Raw genomic sequence first — 21,432 nt, forward strand, 5'->3', positions numbered from 1 at the left:
AACTGTCTAATATTTGCTGAACGGTATCGTGTATATGATTAAAAACTTCGGCGAATGAATCAAGTGTGTAGGCCTCAGAAAAATTGAAATCGTGTCTAATCTCGATATTGTTAAATTTTGGACGCTCCGTTATAGAAGTGGAGGGCTGTGGGGATCTTACTGACGGTTCTGGAGACGAAGGATTGTTCGTATGTGAGGTAGAGGGTTGTGGAGAGTTGGCTTCGAGACTCGAGTTTACCCCGGACGGATTAGTCACTCCGGACCCTGTCTGAGGAAATTAATTATCCGACCCTGTTAAATCATCAGCAGGCGAGTACTGATGCGAGGTAGAGGGCTGTGGAGAGTTGGGTTCGAGACTCGAGTTTACCCCGGATGGATTAGTCACTCTGGACCCTGTCTGAGGAAATTAATTATCCGACCCTGTTAAGTCATCAGCAGGCGAGTACTGATGCGAGGTAGATGGCTGTGGAGAGTTGGGTTTGAGACTCAAGTTTACCCCGGACGGATTAGTCACTCCGGATCCTGTCTGAGGAAATGAATTATCCAACCCTATTAAGTCATCAGCAGGCGAGTACTGAAGATGGACCATGCCCCCTGAGGTAGAAGGCTGTATTACCGTGTCACTGACAGGGAAGTGTTGAAGTGGGGATCTAATTGCTCCAGAGGAGCATGACAACCCCAAGGTAGAAGGTTGTGGGGTTTTTACATTCGTGTCTAGGGTGTTAGGATGTTGTGAAGGGTGTGAAGCCATTCTGGCCTCAGAAGAGGTATTCTTCAAAAGATCCAACAGAACGTTAACTACGGCTATTACATCAGAATTTAAAACTGTGGACGATCACTTAGACAAGACAGCAGGTGTGGTCATATAGCAGCTTTATTTTCTCATCGTCACAGTGAGCAGGTTTCAGAAAAGCAGACAATCAGTATTACATGACAGCGTCAGGGCTCTTCTGAACACTGTTTGTTGGGTGGGGCAAAGTTTTTATACCCCTAGAATGCTTGATTTAATATTCATTAAGAAAAAATGCAACAGTCAACACTTTATTATACACAATCCTTGAGCCCCTTCAACGCCCCTTTTGCAACTTGATTTTCTTGGCCCCTTTGTTATGGCGTTCAGATGTAAACTAAGGGAAAACGTGATAAGGCAGTCTCAGTGTGGAATGCTTAGACCTTGAATCCTTTTGACAAATATTTTTCTGTTTGCTCAGCAAAGCATGTTTTTAAAGCTTACTTCTGCTTAACTCCTTAGACAAGGATTACAAGGGAATGAAGAGAACATTCATCTTCTACATTCCCTCCTTTTGAGCAAACAAAAAATACTTGATCAGGGGCGAGTTGAGCGGGAAAGGGTAGGAGAGGGGGAAGGAGTGGAGTGGGCGGAGGAGTGTGGGGTGGCTGTGCTGATCTGAAGCAATTTTTCTTCGTGTAAAAAGTAAGCTTTTGCCATAGAGGCAGTAAAATACTTGGATACAATGTATCTTATCAAGGGAACAATACAGCAAGCTACAAACAGGAGAATGATAAAAGCAACTGTAAGAGAAATGAAAACTGACTTAAGCCATTGACCCCATGACCCAAAAGTGGACATAAACCATTGGTCCCAAAGATTAGAAATGCCAGAATTAGTAGCTAGTTCATTAGAGAGAGCAGTCAAATCTGCTAAAGCACGGGTGATTGATGCATCGGGAGCTGTATTATTAGGGATATAGGTGCAGCATGCATCACCAAACATAGCACAAACGCCTCCTTTCTCAGCCAGGAGCATATCTAATGCCAATCAATTTTGCCAGGTCATAAGGGATGTTTTATCAGGTTGCTCATGGATACCTTCAACAGCTTCTTTAGTAAAAGTTTAAAATCGTTGTTGATTGTAATAGAGGTAATTAATCCAATCAACATTTTTGTTTATAGTAACCTGAGGAAAAATAGATTCAAATCCGGCAGCAACTTGGTCTCGTGCCTTGAACTTATCAGGGACTCCAGAGGGACCCCAATGGAATCAAAATACACCCCAGGGCCATGAAGGGAAAACTGGGAAGGGTCCACAGAATGGGGTCGACGACGTCGGCCAGAATTGGTCGACACACAGGAGGCTGTTAAAGGGAGAAGTCGGAAAGGCATAACAAGTTGTATTAAAGCACAAGTGCCAGTCCAGACAGGCGGAAGAATGTCAAGCAATTTAGACTTACGGCACATCCACCAAATATCGGCTCGTGGAGTATTCTGAGTAATCAGAAAAATTGATAATTTGGAACCTAAAGAGGAAGAATTAACCGGAAAAGTTTGGAAACAGAACGAGGACGGGATATTACCAACATTAGTGCCATGGGAGGAAGTGAGGTTTCTAAAAAAACAGGTATAATTACCTTCATGAGGCTGGAACATCGGGGGAGTCATATGAAGAGTGGGGGAAAGAGAAGGAAATGCAATTAGAGTCGGTTGGAATGGAAGAAGAGATAAAAAGGGCAAGTAAGCAAGGAAGGCCAGTAGGATCAGATATGTTAGAAAGGGGAAAAGGGACAGTGGCCAAATGTGGCCTAGCAGTAGCACAGGCATAACAATCAGATTGATTTACTTGTCTAGCCGAATACAATACCCATTGCAGCCAACGGTTCTGATCGCCATACCCAGTTTCAATCAAAAAAGTGGAAGAAAGGGTGGAAATATTCATGACCTTGACAGGGGGCGGGTCTGGACCAGGAGTAGGGGAGATGGGTGTGTGTGTAGGGAAATGGGAGGTGTTACTAACAGGGTTTTTAACCTTAATTTGAAATCTCCCTAGAGGATCTGTTCCAGATACATATGCCCCTAAGATATAGGTTCCTGAATCATGTAAAGAGGGATTCTTCAGAGTAATGATCAAGGGGTTACAATGGTTTTCGGCACATTCATGACGGGCATGTCCTTTTATAATAGAAAACCGATATTTCAGACCATACTTTTGGGCCTTATAGGGTTGATAACCCCAGTCATCAGTTCCAGTATTAGCAAAAACCCATTCCCACTCATCACAGTTACTTCCGAATCCAGAGTTTGTAACAGTTACACACACATGTTTGTCAGACCAGATCCACTGGACTTGTCGACCAGTCCCACAGTCAATAATAGAACAGAAATCAACCTGAACTGATGTGGTGATTCCGAAAGGGAAGGTCAAGGTGACCAGGGCAGTCGACAAGGGGGGCAAGGAAAGACATAGTAGTTCCACAATCAAGGGTGCCATCTTTTGTAATGTGAGACGTGAATCCAGGCAGGCAGTCCCTCAACTTTAACAGCGTGTGGTGTCGACAGCAGAACTTGGAACGGTCCTCTCCACCGAGGGTGATACCAATGTTTCCTTCGAGTATCTCTAACCAGAATCCAGGTTCCTAACGGAATCAGGGAGTCCTTTGATGGAGGATTAGTTCTCCAGGCCTGATTAACCTGCTCGTGGACTACCTTCAGAGAAGCTCGGAGACCTGTAAGACTGGAAAGAAGATCATTGTCCACAGTATGCAGTGTAACATTACCTATGACCATGCAGACTGGCATGGGCTGTCCGGTCAGAATTTCGAATGGCGACAGCCCTAATTGTCGGTGTGTCCTCCTTCTTAATCCCATTAAGGCCAGGGGTAGAGCATCAGGCCAAGTTAAATTTGTTTGCTCACAGATTTTAGCCAATTTAGATTTGAAGGTACTGTTGCATCTCTCTACTATACCCCCACTTTGAGGATGGTACTTGCAATAGTGATGTATATTAATTTGGTGCCAAGCAGGCAATTCATTAATTACAGAATTCACAAAATGACTACCATTATCAGTCTGCAATTTCTGTGGTATTCCCCATCTTGGAATGATTTCCTTTATTAAAGCTTTTGCCACAGTTTTGGCATCTGCATGTTTGGAAGGGAAAGCTTCCACCCATCGGGAGAACACATCAACAATTACTAAACAGTATCGGTACCCCTTTGATGGTGTTAATTCAATGAAGTCCATTTGAAGGTGTTCGAATGGACCCATTGGGTTAGGTGTAACGGCGGGACTTACCTGAATACCCTTTCCTACATTAAATTTCTGACATACTGCACAACGTTTGCAGAATTGCTCTGCGTATCTAGAGAAACCTACTGCTTTCCAATGTCTCTCAACCTCTTGAACCATTGCATCCTTTCCAGCGTGATCCAGGCCATGTGCAATTTTTTCCATACCTGGAAAAGAAGCTTTTGGGAGAAAGGTTTGTTATTTTGCTTATGGGTCCAGACTCCATCAGAGAGGGATCCTTCTTTGGACCCCATTGTCTCTTTCCTCTGTCCGTGGCTGCACTCTGTAAAGAGATAATTTGATTATCAGGGTCTTTGTCATCTTTCTGTTGAAATAAAGAGATTGGTGTGTTATTGTAAGCAGCCTGTTTAGCAAAGTGATCAGCTAATTCGTTTCCTTTGCTGACAGGGTCCTGTTTCCCAGTATGGGCTTGGCATTTAACTATTGCCAGTTTTGATGGCTTGGTTATAGCTTCTAAGAGGGATTCTATTAGTTTCTGATGCTGAATGGGCATCAAATTGCCAGTACTGGTCTTGAATCCCCTGAGTTTCCATAATGCCCCATGATCATGGCAGACTCCAAAAGCATATCTAGAATCAGTATAGATAGTTACACTTTTTCCCTCTGACAACTGACAAGCTCGGGTGAGAGCTATCAATTCATCTGCCTGCGCGCTTAAACTTGAAGAAATTCGGTTTGCTTCCAGCAGGTGGTCACCTTTGACCACTGCATAGCTGGTTCAAGGTGTTCCATTTTCCAATCATAAGGAACATCCATCCACAAAAATTATCACCCCTGTACCTAAGGGTGTTTCCTGTAGGTCTGGTCTAGGTTTTATAACCTTAGTTATTTCGTCATGACAGTTGTGGGGTGCCCCTTCCTCTTCAGTTGGAAGAAGAGTAGCTGGATTTAAGGTGGAGCACCTTTCTATGGTACTGTTTGACAACGTACAGAGTACATTTTGATAGTGTATTGCCCTAGCAGTAGTGAGATGTGAGGTTTTAGCCTGTACTAAAATGGAGTGTACGGCGTGAGGCACTTTTACCACTAGGGGGCTCATGAGCACTATATCTGTACTGGCTAGCACGGCCTTTGTTGTGGCTGCTACAGCTCTGAGACAAGGTGGAAATCCTGCAGCCACTGGATACAATTTTTTCAAAAAATAGGCTATTGGCCTTTGTTTTTCTCCATGGAGTTGTTAGAACTGCATTCATTCATAGAACTGCATTCATTCATATATATCCCCCCTTTTCGTTCACGAACAGAGTGAATGGACGAGAAATAGTCAGGGAGAATAGTGCACTTTTTAAATCACATAGAGCCTTCTCAGCCTGCTATTCCACTGCATGCGGCCAGATGGCAGTGTTAGCTAGATTTTGTAAAGGCTGTGCTCTTCCTGAAAAACTTACAATCAAACAACTTCACAGGCTGCAAGCTGGTACTACTTTTAAATTAGGAATTCATCTTACCGTGGTTTTATATGCGCTAGTTTCCAGATCATGAAAAAGTCCGTGGCGGAACCGGGTCAGCGACAAACAAGGAAACACTAATTTACGTGGCGACCCAAGTTCCAGTGACAAATCAAAGACAATCCACTTTGGGAAATCACACAGCACAACTCCACAACAAGAAAACATTCCCATCAAAAGCTATGCGGCCACAGAGAATATCCTGACTTTACCTGTTATTTTGTGACCGGTCTTGGAAGGTTTTGAATGGTGGTTATGCGGCCGCTACAGAGAGCTCTTGTATCGCAAGAAATGTCATGACCTAAATATTTAACGGTAGTTTGGACTAACTGCAGTTTTGTTTTTGACACTTTATGGCCATTTTCTGCTAAAAACAATAGCAATTTCTGAGTGTCATGTGCACAATCTTCTTCAGTAGTACTACACACCATTATATCATCCACATACTGTATCAATATATTATCTTTATCTGGCCAGAATCCTTCTAGATTTCGAGCAAGCGCTTGACCGTACACACAAGGGGCTTCAGTGTATACCTGAGGCATGACGGTCCAGGTCCAGCGGCGGTTGTGGAAAGTAAAAGCAAACCAGAATTGAGAGTTGGGATGCACAGGAATAGAAAAGAAAGCATTAGCAAGGTCAATAACAGAGAAATAACGGGCGGACGGGGCTATTGTAGAAAGAATAGTGGAAGGATTAGGAACGATAGGTGCTCTGGGAAAAATTGCAGAATTAACTGGTCGAAGATCTTGGACAAATCGCCATGAACCGTCAGCCTTTTTAACAGGTAAAATGGGGAAGTTGACTGGAGAGTATTTAATTGGAATAATTGCTGCACGTTTCACGAGATCGGAATGCACGGCGGAGATGCCAGCCTCTGCTTCGGGAGACAGAGGATACTGGACACGGTGCGGGCGGAAGAAAGATTTTGGGAAAATCACCAGTGGCTCACAGTGTGCTATCCTTCCATAATCATTTTTCCCCTGGGACCACAGTGCTAAGGAAACATGGGGAACCGAATCTCCTAAATAGAAAACGCTTTGTGAATATGTGAGGTGAACTGAAGCAACAACTTTAGTAGATGAAACAAAAGTACATGGAATGTGCAAAGTTTCAGGGCATGTGCTGGAGGAAAGAAAAGATTCTAACCAAGGTGTGTCCACTTCAGCAGGGACATACTGGGTAGTACAATGCAGGGTGTCCAGGACTTGTAAGTGGGGAAATAGGCATGAGGGGAAAGAATGAAGGGCTTTCAAGAGGAAGGTGTGCGGGGAGATGTTCAGGGTCCAGGTTGCAAAAGAGGGCTTAGGGTGTGTAGTTTGGCACAGGAGCTTAGGAATGGAGCAGTAAAATCCTTGTTCAGTTAAAAAAATTGAGACTGACAATTTAGTCGTAAGATCCCATCCCAGCAGTTTCACAGGGCACAAATGATTTAACAGAAAGCAATGAGTCAATGATGAAGTGTCAGTGCTGATCTGTAATTGCAGAGGTTTTGAGACCAGCAAAATATGAGGCTGTCCCGAGGCAGTAAGCACTGTTACTGTATCTTTCGAGACTCCAGTATCAACGAGAAAAGCAGTTTCAGTGCCATTCACCAGCAAAGTCAATAAAGGATCTGTGTCCGCATGGCGAGTGAGCAAAGGCAACTGAAGAGAGTGGCTGGGGGTCCCTGCGAATTCCTAGGACCAAGGAATGTCATTAGGCTCAGGGAGAGGGGGTGGCGGAGGGCGCTTGTGTGGGCAGTTGCATCTGAAATGTCCAAGTTCACCGCAGCTGTAACAGGCATATGACGCTGGCATCTGCTCCAAACGGTTAGGCATCTGAGCGAAAGGATTATTAGGGTTTGATAAATGGAACCCGCATCCTCTTCCGCGCCCTCGCCCTCAACCTCCAAAGAATTTTTCCGCGTCCTCTCCCCCTAGCCGGGTCAGTTCTTCCAGTATAGTAATTTATTTGTGCAGCCAAAAGTTTGGTCTGTGTGTCTGACTCTTTTAATTTAGTCTGTCTCTCAGCATGCTCTGCATGACGCTTGACTTGCTCGAACGTTGCGGTCTCCCAGCCTTATGCAGGACGTGCAGACTTTGCTTTGAATGTCACTTCTCAGTCTCGAGACGAAAGGAGGCACTGCAGCACGAGTTCTATCGTTTGCATTGTCTAGCCCAGAGTGATTAGCCATCAGATCTTGTAACCGGTGAGCCCATTCATCCACTGTCTCATCTTTTTCTGCTTAGCGGCTGAAATTAGTGACCAGTCTGTGCCCTTTTTATATTTTTCTGCCAGGGCTCCTTTCAAAGGCTCTCACTGGGCGAGGAAAGGACCTTCATTCCCGGAGCCTTGGGGAAGAGCTTCATTCCAACGCCAAGGGGCACCGTTATGATCACCGTGATTTACAGTTGCCCATGTGGTGCCCAGCTGTCGGCGGAGCACCTGTGTCCACTCTGCAGCATTTGTTTTATACATGTCATCCAGCTGCTGTAACTGCTCCACAAATTTCAGTCCACAGACCGCTTTGGGGTCGGGCAGTTCAGACACCACATCTTTTAATTGTTGAATGTCCCAATTTTGCTGAATCATTAGAGTAGTGGGATTATTATTGCCTGGAGGTTGTGTGGGATCATGTCGGAGGTTGGGGACTTCAATGAGGGGGCAAGAGAATGTCGAGCTAGAAGGCTTAGGAGAGCCGAAGGGGGAAGTAAAACCGCTCATTAGGTTGAGGTCTGACTTCTCGTGCACTGGGAGACAGATGACTCTTCTTGTTTCTGCCATTGCAACCCAGTAGCACCTTGTGAATAATCTGAATTATCTTCCTCAGGGTCAATATGTGAGGACGGGTCATAATGATATTGTTCATCGTAAAAACCTGCTCCAGACGGTTCGTCTGTTAACAGGGGGTGCAGTTGGAGGAGAGGGTGCAGGAGGTGGAAGCGGGGGAGTTTGGTAAGGAGGGGGTGGACAGATTACAGGGTATAGGGGGTCTTTCTTTTCAGTCTGCTTTCTTTTACTTTCAGGCTTGGGCGCTGTCTCTACCTTCATTTTCTGCAACGCTAGCAATAATTCTTCCTTTTCTTTTCGTGTTTTGACCTCAGCAGCCAGCAAGTCATTACGCCTCTGTGCCGCTTGCAAGGTCCTATCTTTTATCACCAATTCCCATCTATCAAACATGTCCATTCGATACGGACCTTTGTTACAACATCCTCGTACATTCCTACATACAATATCCTTGTGCATTTCTACATAATATTTTCCTTATTTCTTGTATTTCTGATATGTCTACAGTCCCGTCTAATGGCCATCTGCCACAACTCTGCTTATTCCACTTCTTACATGCCTTTTTAAAATCCAACCCAGTCTGCTTCTCTATTAACTTTCTAGGGGACCCGCCTTTCAATGCCGACGGTGTACTAGGAGCCTGGTGATTCTCTGAAAATAATCCTTCTAACATTAGGTTTTGAGGACCCTGGGGGGCCTGTTTGACTGGCTTGCTATTTGTTTTTCCCATAGTGAGCGGCGGGATATCAGCAGAAAGTGACTCAACCCTCGTTTACTCCCCGTTCTACCCGCTGTCCGCTCCTATCCCCGGATTTCAACTTCAGGTGACTTCGTGTCCATTTATTCGAGTCAGCAGAATCCTACATCAATACTCAGTATGGCATCCGGACTATGGAGGTTTATACCCCGAGTCCTTCTGCTAAACACACCTTGTATGCGTCAGTCTGCCAGGGTATTGTCTCCGTCAGCTGAGTAACCCGTTGAGACAAGAGTATGACTAGACAGCGGATGGAAAACTCGACCTCCCGTTTATTTAGACACACACTTTTAACTATGCCCTTTCACCCCCATTCCTCTTTATTATTTTAGGAGCGTGCCACTCGCCCCTTTCTATTCCACTCACAAGGGGTGACTTGCTAACATTCACACTGTGCTGTCACCTTCCGTGAGTACCTAGAACCCTCCTATGGTTCTGATACAGTATGCTTTCAATTCTTTTTATACTCCTATTACTTCTGGCACACCAGTCAAACCAACGGGAATCCCCCCGATCTACTCACTATGACTCCTTCCACCTGCCTGGAAATTCCCATCAAGTCGTGCCTCATATCGGCTAGGAGGAGGTCAGGGACTCCCCACGCAGGAAACGCCCAAGGCAGGCCAGTCCTAACTTTTACCGGAGCTGGTCCTCGATCTGGCCGTAATCGAACCTCCTCTGGACGATCCTGCTCGAGGAGTCATCTGCCCGTCTCCTGCCCCACGTTTGGGCACCAAAACTGTGGACGATCACTTAGACAAGACAGCAGGTGTGGTCATATAGCAGCTTTATTTTCTTATCGTCACAGTGAGCAGGTTTCAGAAAAGCAGGCAATCAATATTACATGACAGCGTCAGGGCTCTTCTGAACACTGTTTGTTGGGTGGGGCAAAGTTTTTATACCCCTAGAATGCTTGATTTAATATTCATTAAGAAAAAATGCAACAGTCAACACTTTATTATACACAATCCTTGAGCCCCTTCAACGCCCCTTTTGCAACTTGATTTTCTTGGCCCCTTTGTTATGGCGTTCAGATGTAAACTAAGGGAAAACGTGATAAGGCAGTCTCAGTGTGGAATGCTTAGACCTTGAGTCCTTATGACAAATATTTTTCTGTTTGCTCAGCAAAGCATGTTTTTAAAGCTTACTTCTGCTTAACTCCTTAGACAAGGATTAGTACAAGGGAACGAAGAGAACATTCATCTTCCACAGAAAGAAGATGTGTCACTGGGTATGGTGATTGATCAATTTGAGGAGATCGCGGAAGGGTGGGGATTTTAGGGGGCTTTATAGAATATTCTAGGTTATCAGACATCTCTTTTAATATTCTCAGGTTTTCACTGGACGGTCTTTTCCTACCTTTACCCCCTCCAGAATATTCGCTGCCTGTATCACTGCCACTGTCACTGCTGCTGTTGCTAGAGCTGTTTTCAGGCATGACCTAAATTTAAACAAAGGTAACAATTATGAACACAGAATATTATTTTTCATGAAAAAAGTATATATAAAACTTTTCCTTTAGTTATGGGTTAGATCAATGTAAAAAGCATACATATGCATCAAATGTAAACACATTTCGGGTATGGAATTGTACACAGGAGCCTCTAATTCTACAAATTGCACCAGTAATTGGTGAAGTTGTTCAGTCAGATGCTCCAGTCTTTCACGATGTCTCTGCCGGTAGTCAGGACGAATGGAATATCGGGGTGAATAGCGACTTATACGCCATGTTCCGCGGTCAGAGTGAAGCGTTGCAGGCAAAGAGGTCCACCTACTAGAATAAGAGGGGGTCGGGGAAAGTGGGGAAGACTGTAAGATATTGGAATTAAAGCTGAGCTCAGAGGGAGCCAGAGAATGCTGAACGCCGCTCTCAGAGAGTGCTGGAGAATGCTGAACGCCGCTCTCAGAGAGTGCCGGAGAATGCTGAACGCCGCTCTCAGAGGGGGCCAGAGAAGGTTGAAGGCCACTCTCGGAGGGGGTCGGAGAAGGTTGAAGGCCGCTCTCAGAGGTGCCCGAAGAAGGTTGAAGGCCGCTCTCAGAGATAGGAGGGGTTTGTAGATTCTGCCAATTACGGTACAGGGCTAGATTTTTTGAGCCGTCCAACACTTGCATTAAAATACCCAGTGGGCTGCTGCCTGAAAATAAATTCTAAACTTCTCAGTTAAAGCCCTCTTTTCACAATATTCTGGATTTCTTTGGTAAACTAAATTCTAAAATGTCACTTACTGTTGGACATCCCGGGTAAATCCCTTTGAGAAACTGATTCACTCTCTACAGGGATATTGCCTAAAAACAAAAAGCACACGCTCTTTAAAATAGCTGCCCACATTTCCAAAGCTTATTGCGAAGCATACAAAAGGCATTCTCTCTTAAAACAAGCAATCCACACCGCTCATGCAATTTCTATTCCAATAGAAGAATGTCCATATAAAAGTTCTATTTTAATGTATCTAGAACTCCTCTCGCCCTAAATAGGTAGATTTTAACAAAGCGTACGCTCAATCCCTATACCATGATGGCTAAAAAGGACATTCTGCTTCTTAAGATATAAGCTCATAAATACAGGAAAATGTTAAACCTATTCATTGACCCATAAATCAACAAGTCAGCCGGACTTTAGCGCAATGAATGAAAAGCACCCAAGATCGCGTACACGCGCACACACGCACCCAAATTCCCACACACGCGTATACGCGCTCACGTTGTAAACAGAGTATTTTTAAAATAAAAATTCTTACCGACTTCAGCATATTGAATTGGAGACTCGATTGGAATATAGCCCTCTAATAAAAACTAAAAATAAAGGAATCAACCATAATTATCCTCACACACATGGCCATTCATTCACCTTTCATGAACTGTGCACAAAGGGCTACAATTGCTCATGCGCGCAAAAGTTCGCTCACTCTCTCGTACAAACATGCCCTAGCACAAACTTTATGCGAATGTTTAAACATTTTTAAAAAGATCCTTACTGTTTTCCGATTCTGCTCGGATGTACAATTCTAAGAAAAAATATATAAGGATTCAGCCATTCGTTACGATTTAAAAAAAAAAACAACCTCGTTTAGCGCTTATAAGAATCATAAATAGGGCTTACCATGATCCTGGTTTGTCAGTACGAGGATCTCTGCAGTAGGCCTATAGGCTGTATGAACGATAATTATATTTAGTCCTAGACATAAATAGTAGAATTCATTAAGAAGTTTGTGAAAACGCACCGTCACGGATGAAATTAGCAGACATCTTGTCGTTCTCAGGGCGATCAGAGAAAAAGGGTTGATACTGTACGCTTCTCAATTTATAGATCTGAAGAGCGTTATTTTAGAAATGATTTGTGCGTGACAAATCATTTTAACAGGACATCCACGTATTGTCAATTTATCTGGGATCATATCTGGGCTGTCAGTTCTCCGGACACATCTGGGGGCACATCCGTTCCTTTGGCCGAAAAGTCCAATATTTTGAAAGTCAACATTGTAAGCATTTGAAGTCTTTTAATATCACAATGCCCCAAACGATCTGATACGGGCTTAAAGATCAGCCGCTTGTGAGCGATGAATCGCTCCCAAAGGCCTTGCTGAGGTGCTTAAGACACTTTAACTTGGCAGGGCTTTTTAAAAACATCCCTCCGAGGTTTGATTTTATACGTCTCAAACATTCTTTAAAAGGATCCTGTTGCCTATTATTTAGCGTTGTGCGTGATTTTCAAGATCTTATATCAATCCTGTTGCCTATTATTTAACGGTGTGCGTGATTTTACAGATCTTATATCCATCTAGTTATCATTAAAAAACTTTATACAGTACATCTCGTGGGTGTATACACCCTATTGGTAATACGCATGCGCTGAGAACGCAGCACCTGTGGCAAGCAGCCTGGGGTCTATCAGCTTCCTGTGGCTGAATCAAACTGCGCGCTCATACAGAGTGCCTGATCGCGGTGTGCATGCGCAGTGGGCTGTCTGCTCCGAGAGGCTCTGTGTTTCGAAAAATTCAGGCAGATGTTCCGGGACTGCGAGCCGGACAGCATGTATTTCTGGGGGCTTTGTGCACCCAGCAGTGTGAAGTAAAGGCTTTTTTCAGCGTAGAGACTGTCTGTGAGTTGGAGAAATCATTTTGACTTAGATAAAAGGTTAGATAGATATTTTAAATAATTGATACAGAGGTTTCTTACCCAAAGAAATAGAGACAGGAATGGCTATAAGACAGATTGGACAGGCTGAAACACGTGTGTGTGTGTGGGCGGCTGACCTCAGGAGAAATGATCATGGACTTCCTGGGGCTGGAATCAGAGTCCGAATGCCTGGGGCCACCATCTGGTGTGTGTGTGTGTGTGCGTGTGTGTGTGTGTGTGTGTGCGTGCGTGTGTGTGGGCGGTCTCTCCTCGGGGAGAAGCGGAAGGGCCTTCATCAAGGTTAACTGACTGTGGGCTAGAAGCTGAGTCAGAAGGCCTGCGACCACCAAGAGGTGTGGACGACTGGGTCTGCTAGAGACTTGCCCATACATGTCGAGGATTCTTCCTTAACATGCCTGGACTTGTCCTCGGGTGAAAGAGGGGTCACCCATCCATCAAGTCTGCTCTTGACAGTTTTCCTGGGGCATACAGGGGGTGGGTTCAAGGAGGGGTCACCCATCCATCAAGTCTGCTCTTGACAGTTTCCTGCGGTAAAAAAAGGATGGAAGGGTTCAAGGAAGGGACACCCATCCATCAAATAAATCTTGACCGTTTCCTGGGTTAAAAACAGGATGGGAGGGTTCAAGGAAGGGACACACATCCGCCAAACGGATCTTGGCCATTTCCTGGGTAAAAAACAGGATGGGAGGGGTCAAGGAATGTCAGACATCCGGCAGGGAAAACAGGAAGGGGCGGGACTTCATGATGTCAATCCCAAAGGCGTGGGGCTTAACTCATCAATCATTTTTTGACATTTTGACAGAAAGGGCATGCATATAACTACTTATAGCACATTTCCCATGCTCAAGGTACTTAAGAGATCTCGAGTTAAACAGTGCAATATTAGTTAATGAGGCTTCTTTTTGCACAGAGCTGTGATCAGGGTTTATTTCAATAACTAACAAACACATGCAGTATGTATGGCTAATCAGCAGCTCTAGTCAGGGTATGTTAGACTAAAGCTGTGAATCTTTAGCCAGAAATTAAAAGCTGAGACTGAGGGGTAATCACTTTTATTTGCTGGCAGATCATTCCACAGCTTTGGGGCCATGTAACTAAAATCTCACTGTAATCAAAATCTCAAAATGTGCAATCTGGTTTATAAGTAGTGATACATCCAGATAAGTAAGCAGGGCCTTGGCCATTTAAGGCTTTATTTGTTAAAAGGAGGATTTTAAAATCACCCCTATGCTAAGAGTAGCAGCTGCGTTTTCAAGTATTTTAGAAAGAAATGTTAAATTTGAAATGAGTCTATAACTATTAAGTGTGTGTTTATTTTTGGATTTTTAAGTAATGGTCTGATAACTGACAACCTTAGTGCATCAGGATTTGTGTCATTCAGTAAGGAACGATTGATAATGCTAAAAATATGTTTTGCCAGTACATTTGTTGAGCTTTTTACTAGTTTTGTTGGCACTGGGTCTCAGGACCAAGTGGTAAGTTTCATTTTAGATATTAAAGTTTTGACTTTAACAACGTAGAGAAAAGCCAAGCAAAATGACACCTTTTATTGGCTAACTAGAAAGATTACAATATGCAAGCTTTCGAGGCAACTCAGGCCCCTTCTTCAGGCAAGATGTAATCGGATTACATCTTGCCTGAAGAAGGGGCCTGAGTTGCCTCGAAAGCTTGCATATTGTAATCTTTCTAGTTAGCCAATAAAAGGTGTCATTTTGCTTGGCTTTTCTCTACATTCATAATGGCTAACACGGTACAACACCCTAGTACTACAGACTTTAACAACATAACAATTCTGTACTATTCTACCTATTCTCTACTTTTGCATCATTCTTGTTTCACAAACTTGAATTGCTTTAATTTGCAACAAAAGTGGCAATTTTGCTTTCACCCTGGTTCAAGTATGAATAGATTTTTAAAAGTTTGTGATCTTTCAGCCAAATTTAGACCCCTAATGTACATAGAGTGGAAAAAAAGATGGTAATGTAGCGCTAAGTGAAGTAAACAAAGCTAGTTAACAGCAGAGCATAAAAACAAAACTTTAATTTATACAAATCTATGGAATCTTGGCCATCTGAGCATTTTGTCGTGTGCTGCAGTTTAGCCAAGTGCTCATGGTTTTGAGTAAAATCATACAGGAGTCTAAAGCTGGGTCTGTCACTAGTGAAACCATTGCCAACTGTCCTCTCTGAGCTCTTGTTCCAGAAGACTTAACTTACACAAACTGCAATTTGTTTTTATTGCAGTTTTGGTAGTAGCTCCCAAAGTGTTGTTGTATACTGTATATAGTACAATATCCATATAGCTTTTACAGTGCTTAAGATTTACTTATGTATCCTTATTTTTGTTTTCAGAATACATATGACATGGAAGAACTGAAAAGGACCCAATGTTTATATTGGTCCCAGTCTTCACATGGAACAACAGTACCCCTGCTAAAGTCCAAGCAAGCCTCTCAGGGAAAAGTTCACCTTAAAGCAATAGAAGGTTATAACAAGAATGTCAGCACCACTTCAGCTTCTTCTTCTGAATTCAAAAGTCATGTTTCCAGAGTTATATGGGAAGCAGACAATGACACTGAAACTTACCCAATGGACACCCTGCACATATTTTGTTTGGAAGGCTTGGCATCCTCTGTTGGAACTCTGAGCTCACTAGAATCAGAGTTAGGAGAAAACAGCTTCAACTACATCTATATAAATGAATGCGGTGTCAGATTTGACAAGCTTAGGGACCTGTATCAGCAAAATCAGTTTAGCCTCACTCAGCTTGAGCAGCTGGAGATGTAGAATTTCATTTAGTATTACTATGAAAACTGATTATGAAAAAGCAATCTCACATTCTATTACATTTTCTGAGTATGTATATAATAAGGTTTTATGTAATATTTTTACATGACAGAAAATAGATGCATTATGACTCAGAAACAAAAATTATACTTATTTTCTTTTTACATAGCAATTCATGTGTCTATTGTGTTTTGTATGAAATTGTCATGTTGCCTTTAGAGGACAAAAGCTTTTAAAATTATTCTATGGAGTACTGCACTCTACATTCTCATAACATTTGTACTGTGTTAATTTTTCTGAAATGTACTGTAGTACAACATTTCCTTTGCTTATTTTCTTTCACTGTTAAACTTTTTTGTAATTGGAATGTAATCCCAAATAGTTCAAGAAAAAGAAGCCCAACTATTTTACACAATATTATAGTCAGCTAGGCGAGGTATATTTAAACTCCATGCAATGGCCAAATCCTGGAATTGCTGAAACACTACTCTAGAACTCTGTCAAGTATACTTAGGTGTACCAGCACTCAAAGTTCAGAGTAGTCCTTAAAGGGCCAATGCTCTTAAGTAGCGCTATGCCATTAACAGAGCAAAAGAAAGTGTACTGATCACCTTTCAGTTCTGTATAACAGGTTTTGTTTAAAGAAATTTTGTAATTAGATGCCATTTATTTACAAATAAAGCAATATTTTTGGGCTTAGTTTTAATTAACTAATTTGTTATGATTCAGAACCTTAATTGCCTATTATAGTTTTAAACACTTGAATTTAAGTTTTAATTGTTACCTGTTTCCTTAACCAGCCACTAGTTAATAATGCGGTGCAAAAGACAAAGGAACCTCCAGCTCTCCATACTTCCATTTAAACCTGTGCATATGCATCATGAAGCATCTGTGCTAATAAAATGTTTTGAAATGAATGAGAGAGAAGGGAAGAACCAAGAAGTACAAATCTGTTCTGGACCAAAAAACATATGGGTAATGTTCTCAGAAAATAAAAAATCTACAAGTGATGAAGTTTTGTCTTGGAAGAATGAACGCACTAACAAACCATATAATTAAATACCAAGTTTCATTTTCTGCTAGGTCTGGTGAAACTGGTTGGAATGAAAACCTGCAGGCACTGCAGACCTACAGGACCAGAGCTGAGTAACCCTGCTTCATAAGTTCACTCTTGAACACCAAATCTGTCCTTAACATACCCCTCTAGGGAAGTAGGGTTGCTACCCTTCAATCAGGAGGTTTACATTGTTTCACTTTCATTCTAAGTAGATGAAATCAGACCCTGGAATGTGCTGGGTCATCTGTCCTCTAGTATTCTGGTGATACAGAAGTCCTTGAGCGAACTGAGCATAAACTTACTAATTTATATTAATGCCATTGACTCTAGTATAATTAGTGATTGAAAAATGTTCAAATTACTCTAAAATTGCAGGCTCAGTAAGAGACAAGAAAAAAGAAATTTGCAATGAGAACAGATTTCAAAAATAGCCATACATCTTGAAAGTGCATTTTAATGTAGAAAAGTGCAAAGTGTTATGTACTGGCAATTAGAAAATGATTTATTAGATGGACATTATTGAAATGCATTAAGTAGCTTCTGAAAAGTATGTAGAGCTTTTGTTACTATAACATTTTAATTACATAGAGGCAAATAAAATGGCCTATTTGTAAAATCTACACTTTGCTACAAAAAAGACAGCAGCACTAAAAGGTGAGCAAAGGAGTAAAACTAATTACAGCCTGGGACTAAAAGGGCATGTCTTAGTCTGACAAGCTAACTGAATGAAATCCCTTTAGTCTAAGCAGATAAAGGTGAGAGATGACATAATTCAGGTCTTCAAAATTATTAAAGGCTTTGATAAAGCTGATCCATGACAAGAGTGGAAAAATGCATTCAAGGGGGAATCCAGGAAACACTCTTTATATAAAAAAATCATGGGAATCGGGAGGAAACTACAGTAATGTACATGAAACAGAAGCCTTTACAACCAAGCTATCAGCTACTCAAACAAACTTAATGGACTTAATGATTTCTTTTCATTTGTCTAAGTTCTTATGTTCTTACCTCCACAGACTCCTTCACTTCCCACACCTTCTCTCTTACTCCAGGAATGTGCACCTCAACATCTGCTGGTTCATCTGCCGGCTAATGTCATGGGGAACACTGTATGCTTCTACCAGGACAGAACATTTCTTGTTGTGCCACTGACTAATGAATTCCTAAGGCTTAATGCCTGACAGAATCTACCGTTGCTTAGTGACCACCATCCATTGCTTTCTCCTCAATAGTGTGGCTCTCTGTGACTTTTCTGACTTTTGTGTTGTTACTTTCTGCTGTCCTGTGCCCCATATCCTAATGTTTCATTTTGTCCGCATGTCGATAGATGGAATGAATTTTATTTGTCTTTAGGGGTAAAGCTGGCCTATTACAGAAATTCATTAATTAAGTTATATTAACACATACTATGGTCTGAACACACACCAGTATGACTAAATAGAAAGAAAATTAAAAAGAATAAAAACTTCCAACTTGGCAGTCACTGTGCGGCACTAAAATTAGAAGTAAACACATATATAATAATCTGTTTACAATAACTACTATATAAACAGAAACATCATCCATTTTCTAACTTACATCTAAAGTCATGCATTTAGCATACCATCTAGCTTAGTGCAGTACTACATTTAGTCTGTCCTGTAATACTATAAAGACAGAAAATCTTATGGACTCTGAAAACAAATGATAAGTGTGCACAGCATTGCTTTTCATGTAAATTGACTGACCATGTCTGTCCATAAATGAATATGCAAATTGCCGTGTTCTGTTCTGGAATGCTTTGTTCTCTCATAACTAATTTTTTTCTCAATGTTAACGATAAATGGCTTTTTCTGTATTTTGGAATGATAAAATATACTCTATTTTTTAAGGGTTTTAAGAGTTTGGACATCATTTCTAAGGACAAATTGGTGGATTTACTGAAAAAGGGCTGTGTGCAGTAGATCAGTTTGCATTTTGGCTCGGACTGAACTCTTCTATAAGCAACTGGGATAAAATTACAAAATCCAGGTGTACTAAGTTGATAGAGGCTGACTAAAACAGACTGTGGCGAACGGCTAGGTCCCATGCCTGGCCTGGACGCCCCTGCTGCTTATGTTCCGGGGGAGCAGCCATGGGCAGCTCAGTACCTCCCCCGGGACGCTTGGTGGCAGCCTCCCTGGCCGACGGTGATTCCCCAACCTCCCGCAGGGCTCCATGGGAGATGGAGTCCTCCATAGCCTGGTTGGGGCCCGGGGTGGCTGCTAGGGGGGGCTGTCTGGTTTCAACAGCCTGGCTGGACGAATCTTCAGCCTCACCCGGAAGTGCAATTAGGACCAGGTGGACGATCACCTGGAATGCTTCCGGGTGGGCTATAAAAAGGGCCAGCCACCACCACTCAAGGAGCCAGGGTCGGGAGGAGGAGGACAACGCTTGAGGAGGAGTGGTGGTAAAAGGGAGAAAACTGTTGGTGTGTGTGTGTGTGTGTGTGTCAAGTGCTTGTTGGACTGTGTATTGCCTGTGGGTCACGGAGAAGACATGCGCCCACAGTTAAAGAAAATAAAAAGTCTTTACTGGTTTTATACGTGTCTCTGTGTGCGTCTGTGTCGGGTCAGGCGCGTATATAGCGCCTTTTGTTACACAGACTTACTATTGTAATAAAAGTAAAGGGGCCTACATGTGATATTACTTCATGTTTATGCACACTTATGCAGTAAGGCATTGAACTTTTTTCCTAAAAAATGATAGTTTCCTACCAAAAATATGCTGGTTACAAAATTTTATTAAAGAAAAAAAGTATTTGTCTTGATTTCAGTGATTACATCAATATAAGCTCAAATTCCAATAAGGGTGTGTAGACTGTTAATATTCAGATTCAAACTTTGCACAATATAGAACTGATAGGAAGTCTTTATCAACAAAAAATCTCCAATGTTAAGTCCATTAATGTTAAATTAACTCTTAAAAGTGTGTATATAGAAACATTGTCTTCATATTTAACTCCTCAAATGTTCACCTAGCATTTGTTTTTGTTGTGTGAACCAATCGAAAGTCATATAGTATCTTCAGAAAAAATATTAGGTGTCTCATGTGAATTTCATCAATTGTATCATGTAAAGTGGTTAAACATATTTCTAAACAACGTGATGTTCTGAATTTTAATTAATTATATAAAGAAGAAAATAGAATCCAGACTGGCGGCCCACTAAAAATGCAATAAGATAAGTCTATTTTGATGTAAATAAATACTTCAACATCTGCATAAATTCTGCTGCATATTACAACAGCTTCACCACTTTCAATATAAAACTGATTTATTGCTGTTAATCTAAAATTCTGTGTGAATTAAGGTTGCACCACAGAATTTGTGTTTGGCTGTGGAAAAACAACTTATTGCATTTCTTAGTAGACAGCACTATTCATTACTATTATCAACAATATTTATCAGCTTTGAATTTGATTTGAAACTCCTTAAGGACTTTCCAGATATTATGTAGTTAAAATCAGTATTTAAATACATTGCATATTGTTTGTACACCACAGAATATATGAATGATTTAACAATGTCAACATACAAATTTTATAATCAGTAACTAATGTTACTTTGTGGACAAAGTGACCTGCAGATGATCTCCATAAACAAGTAATGCAGAACACTGCAGGATAGCATTTCATGGGAAAGGTAAGCATACAGTATCATTTGAGAACTGGAAGGCACCCAGCTAGAAACAAACTCTGGAGAGTGCAAACCTTGAACTAAGAAGTTAAACATATTGCACTGAACTAAGAAATCTGTTCTTTATTATATTTTGATCAGTTTGTTTAATAGGAAAAATACAATCTTTCTTCCTGCTGAAACTTTATTGTAACATTTGATTTTTATTTGTAAGCAGACAAATAAGACCTTTCACATGAATCAAACCTCTACAAGCAGTGCTATACAGATGTTGCTTACTTTATTTTACATTTAATATTTTATTTTAGTAATATTCTTTATGCAATTATTAAATTCTTTCCTTTTTTATATACAATGAAAACTACAGTTCCACACACCTTTAAATACAGCATCTAAATGAAAGTAGCAGCAACCAAATTAAGATTAGTATTAGAGGTGGGGAAAGTAAACCATCATCTTGAATTTGGAAGTCTAGCCACATCTTTAATATTACACTAGTTTAAACTTCACCCCCCACCATATCATTTCCTTTTTTTTTTTTATTCTCAGCAAGCACGAAGACAATCCAATCTTGTTAAGGTTTTAGGGGAGACACCAAATTTCAAAGCATGCTTGCTCAGTGGAGTGAATGCAGCAGAGCCCACATGGCTTTCCAACGTCACTCTTAATTGAGGTTAATGAATGTTTTTCGCTCTGTAGATATGTCATATTGATAATTTTTTGTTATACTGCCTTTATAGCTGTTAATTTGTAGTGATCAACTTTTGTGACCTGTACTG

The 21,432-nt window shown here is 41.6% G+C and overlaps 1 protein-coding gene across 1 annotated transcript in view; it reads left to right on the top strand.

The window, feature by feature from the left end:
- Positions 1-16,058, top strand: part of si:dkey-22o22.2 (neural-cadherin) — a 299,017-nt gene extending 282,959 nt beyond the window's left edge. Inside the window, exon 33 of the mRNA XM_028817759.2 lies at positions 15,507-16,058. Coding sequence (XP_028673592.2) covers positions 15,507-15,941 — 435 coding nt within the window. The 3' untranslated portion in view covers positions 15,942-16,058. The remainder of the gene's footprint in view (positions 1-15,506) is intronic.
- Positions 16,059-21,432: the final 5,374 nt, after the last annotated feature.

Source organism: Erpetoichthys calabaricus, chromosome 13, assembly GCF_900747795.2.
Source record: "Erpetoichthys calabaricus chromosome 13, fErpCal1.3, whole genome shotgun sequence".
Classification (NCBI taxonomy): domain Eukaryota; kingdom Metazoa; phylum Chordata; class Cladistia; order Polypteriformes; family Polypteridae; genus Erpetoichthys; species Erpetoichthys calabaricus.